Source organism: Cottoperca gobio, chromosome 20 (assembly GCF_900634415.1).
Source record: "Cottoperca gobio chromosome 20, fCotGob3.1, whole genome shotgun sequence".
Classification (NCBI taxonomy): domain Eukaryota; kingdom Metazoa; phylum Chordata; class Actinopteri; order Perciformes; family Bovichtidae; genus Cottoperca; species Cottoperca gobio.
In genome coordinates this window covers 3716635-3720143 of record NC_041374.1, presented here as the reverse complement: position 1 = coordinate 3720143, position 3509 = coordinate 3716635, and the positions used below count along the sequence as shown (strand labels likewise).

General features: G+C 41.2%; 1 protein-coding gene across 1 annotated transcript; it reads right to left on the bottom strand.

Annotated features, from left to right (window-relative positions):
* Positions 1-1566: 1566 nt before the first annotated feature.
* On the bottom strand, positions 1567-2867 carry LOC115025709 (uncharacterized). The gene is made up of 5 exons (XM_029458150.1): positions 2748-2867; positions 2515-2659; positions 2214-2362; positions 1970-2110; positions 1567-1896 (listed from the first exon to the last, which is right to left on the bottom strand). The coding sequence occupies exons 1-5, from the start codon at positions 2801-2803 to the stop codon at positions 1785-1787; spliced, it is 603 nt and encodes a 200-aa protein (XP_029314010.1). The 5' UTR covers positions 2804-2867; the 3' UTR covers positions 1567-1784.
* Positions 2868-3509: the final 642 nt, after the last annotated feature.

The following is a 3509-nucleotide window of genomic DNA, read 5'->3' as shown; positions in this document are numbered from 1 at the left end:
GCAGGCCGATGCAGCTGACTGTAATCATTTCAACGTGAGCGCACACTCCCAATGCATCCCTCTTCCCTGTTAATACAGTAATGTTTTCTAAAGTGACGACCATCATTTCCAGTCGCTGCAACTAACTAATTATTTTCTTGATTTAATCAGGCCATCATAATTTCCCAGAGTCCATAGGTGACATATTAAAATGTGTTGTTTTGTCCAGCAAATGGGTCAAAACCCCCAAAATATTTAGTTTAATATCCTAAAAGATTAAAGAAATCAGAAAATATTCCCAACTTTTGTTGTGTTTTTTGCTCAGAAATTACTTTAACGGTTAATTGATTATCAAAATACAGTCCAAAACCCAGACATATTCAGCTTTCCATAATAGAAGACCAAGAAAACAACGACGTATTCACATTTTAAACCAATCAATTGACCGTCTTAAAACATTCCAACAGATTTCAGGTTAAAATCAAAGTCCCGATACCATCAGTGCAGGCGGCTCTGTGAATGTACCGCAGTTGAGTGTGATATTCCATCAACATAAATGTTTCTGGAAGCGTAATTATTTGCTCAAAAATGTACACAAATCTAAATTACATTGATCATATTTGTAATTAGTGATTTCCCACTCGCGGGATCTTTTGGCAACGACCCTGAAAGCGAAAACAGTTCAGCATTTTGAAGCCGGAGATAATAACTCCTCCAAATGAGGCAGTAAAATAAATTGCCAATGTGAGTTTATGATCAGGGTCACAGACATCCACCCACAACAGAAGGCACTTTTGCATTCTAATGTCTGAAGTAAACACCGACATAAAACCTCACCAACAGCAGTGCAAAGTATCGTTATGGCTGCTCTGTAGTTTGGTGTAAATTGATCAATGATTCACAATCCCAAAAATAATGAAAAGAGCATACTGTGAATGCATCTTATTCTGGACGTGAATATGTGGAAATAAGAGGAAATATATTGTATTAAATTACTTTATCAATGAACAAAGCTCTGCTGTAGATGGAGAGCAATTGAGTCAGCTGTGCGGGCAGCATGTCCATCCATAGACACCATTGTATCACTACTGTCTTTTTTTTTTTCCTTTGCTGCTTTCATCTGACGTTGGGTTCTACTCAGCTCGCCATCCTCATCAAAGGTCGCGCTCACAGCCACCGGGCGTGTTTGATATTCCGTTCTTTAAGCCGCATCAAGAAAGAGGGCACTTATAAACTTGAGCATGTGCGATTATCTCTGCTGTATCACGTCACAGACGCAGTGAGAAGCGCAGAGTGGCAGTGGGACAGGGTAGAGACGTTTCTAAATCAACTTAGTTTGTCCACCACAACTGGGAAATCATTCAATCATACTGGGTTCAAATAATCTATGCTTGTATTACCCGGGAGATAAATTGTAAATTAGGATTTCATGTTTTTAACAAAGACAGAGAATGTGGCTTAAAACCACAAACAAAAACAGTAGGAGCCACACTGTATAACATTGTTTTTAATTGTTTTGGATTCTTTTTGAATGACTGACATGCTCAATGCAGAGATTTCCCCCATGAAATTGCAACGACTGTGCCATCTTCTGGTACAGCAGAGCGATGTTAATCGCTTCACGTCCTCCCTGTGAAGTGAGCATGTGCTGTCCCCTTTTGGTGATTTATGTAAAGTGCACACTTGCCTGATACATATGTTGCTTTATTTAATTGTTTCCTTTTACCACATGAACTCAGATTTAGTATAAATCTTTCTTGATGTCGTCACTTCTGAGGTCTGTGTGCCACACCGTCTCACGTCCTTCAAATGTCACACGGGGCTCCATGGCAACAGGTTTCCTCGGCTTCTCCGTGTGCAAACATGCAGAAATCAAATGGATCAAGCTCATGGAGGTCATGAGAAGCATGAGGAACCCTAAAGATAAGACAGGCATGAATAAACTCCCACAGTAAATAGACAAATGAGATTATTAGAGGTGCCATCTTACCACAATAGACTGTGTTTGCCTGCGAGGTCATTGAAACGATAGCTTCTGGTGAACATTGCACCCAGGCCCAGAATGAGAATGGTGTAAACACTGAGTGTGTAGCGCATGTACTTGGTTAACAGGAAGCTCTGGAGGATGAACCTGCAAAATTAATAATTTCTTTAAAATAAAATCTTTGTTGCTTTTAGAAACAAAAGGCAAAATCAGACAATCCTTTTTAAATCCCCAGTTCTTTAGTCCTTACCAGATTATCGTGAAAAGGGAGACTATGGTGAGGACGACGGTGCTGACCAGAGGGTCCGGCATACCAGCATCATACTTGAGCAAGACGCCGAAACCCAGCATCGCATTCAAGAGAGACCACCAGGCAAACACTGCCAAGCCGTTCTGGGTCTGCCACAATGATAAAGCATAACATTATGTAGACAATATTGACAATATTTTAACACGGCTTCCATTTTTTTGACATCACGCCCTACCCCAGATATTACAGAACACAAATACATTTTTACCACAATGATCTTTTGTTATTTGAGCAGCCTCACCAGGTAACGAGTCCACAAGATCACACGAGGGTTGTTGATGGCGAGCCTGGCTTTGTGTTTGTTGAGGTTCGAGTAGGACATGAAGAGCATGATGAAGCTGAGGATTGGTTGGTTCCACTGGAGTATGACGGCTCCACGTATATCGCTGTGGAGAGTGACAGCAGCTTTGATTGTGTGTTCGCACACATTTCCTCGCGTGTGCTGCAACATAAGAGCTTTTTGGCAATACTTACTGTCTGTCCCAGAGATACATGCTGCACATCCTTGCGATGTTAATCATGGTCCACATAAGAAAGAATGCTGGCGGGTGGATTTCCGGATTGCAGGACTCTGGCCCGAGGGCATTTCTGCAGATGGAACAATAACAGTCTTAACTATGACCACATACAGCACTTTAAAGTTATAATCCTTGAGATCAAAGCCCATTGCTGCCATTTACTGGGGCTGGGTATCGGTATTCGATACCTTTTTTAAAAAAGGCAACCAAACACCGCAAGCGTTCTTCGATTTAATGCAACTTGTGATTGGCCTTCTACCCCACCAGCTACCACCCATGCAATCTGTGATGTGGTGAGGATCAAATCAAAGTAAATGCTTCCAATCACATGATGGGTATTGAAAAAAAAAGGTATTGCATTTAAAACTCTATTGGTGCTTTAAGGGTGCTGGTATCAGTACTGGTATAGTAATGTTTTAAACGATACCCAGCACTACTATTAACAGCCGTTCCATATATTTACATTCATAGCAGTTTCCATCATTAGTGGCGGAGTCCGCCATTCATGCCTATGTATGCACACCTATAACATGAGTTTGTTTGATTGCTCTGTAAACAGATACAACAGTTACCATTCTGTTGCGTCTGTGACAAAGAAGCAGCTCAAGAAGTGTTTGCCGCCCTGAGGATTCTGGGATATAAAGCTTTAAATACACCACTCGTGCTACCTTTTAAAAAGGCTGACTGCTGCATAAAAGAGCCAAGCCACAGACCACAA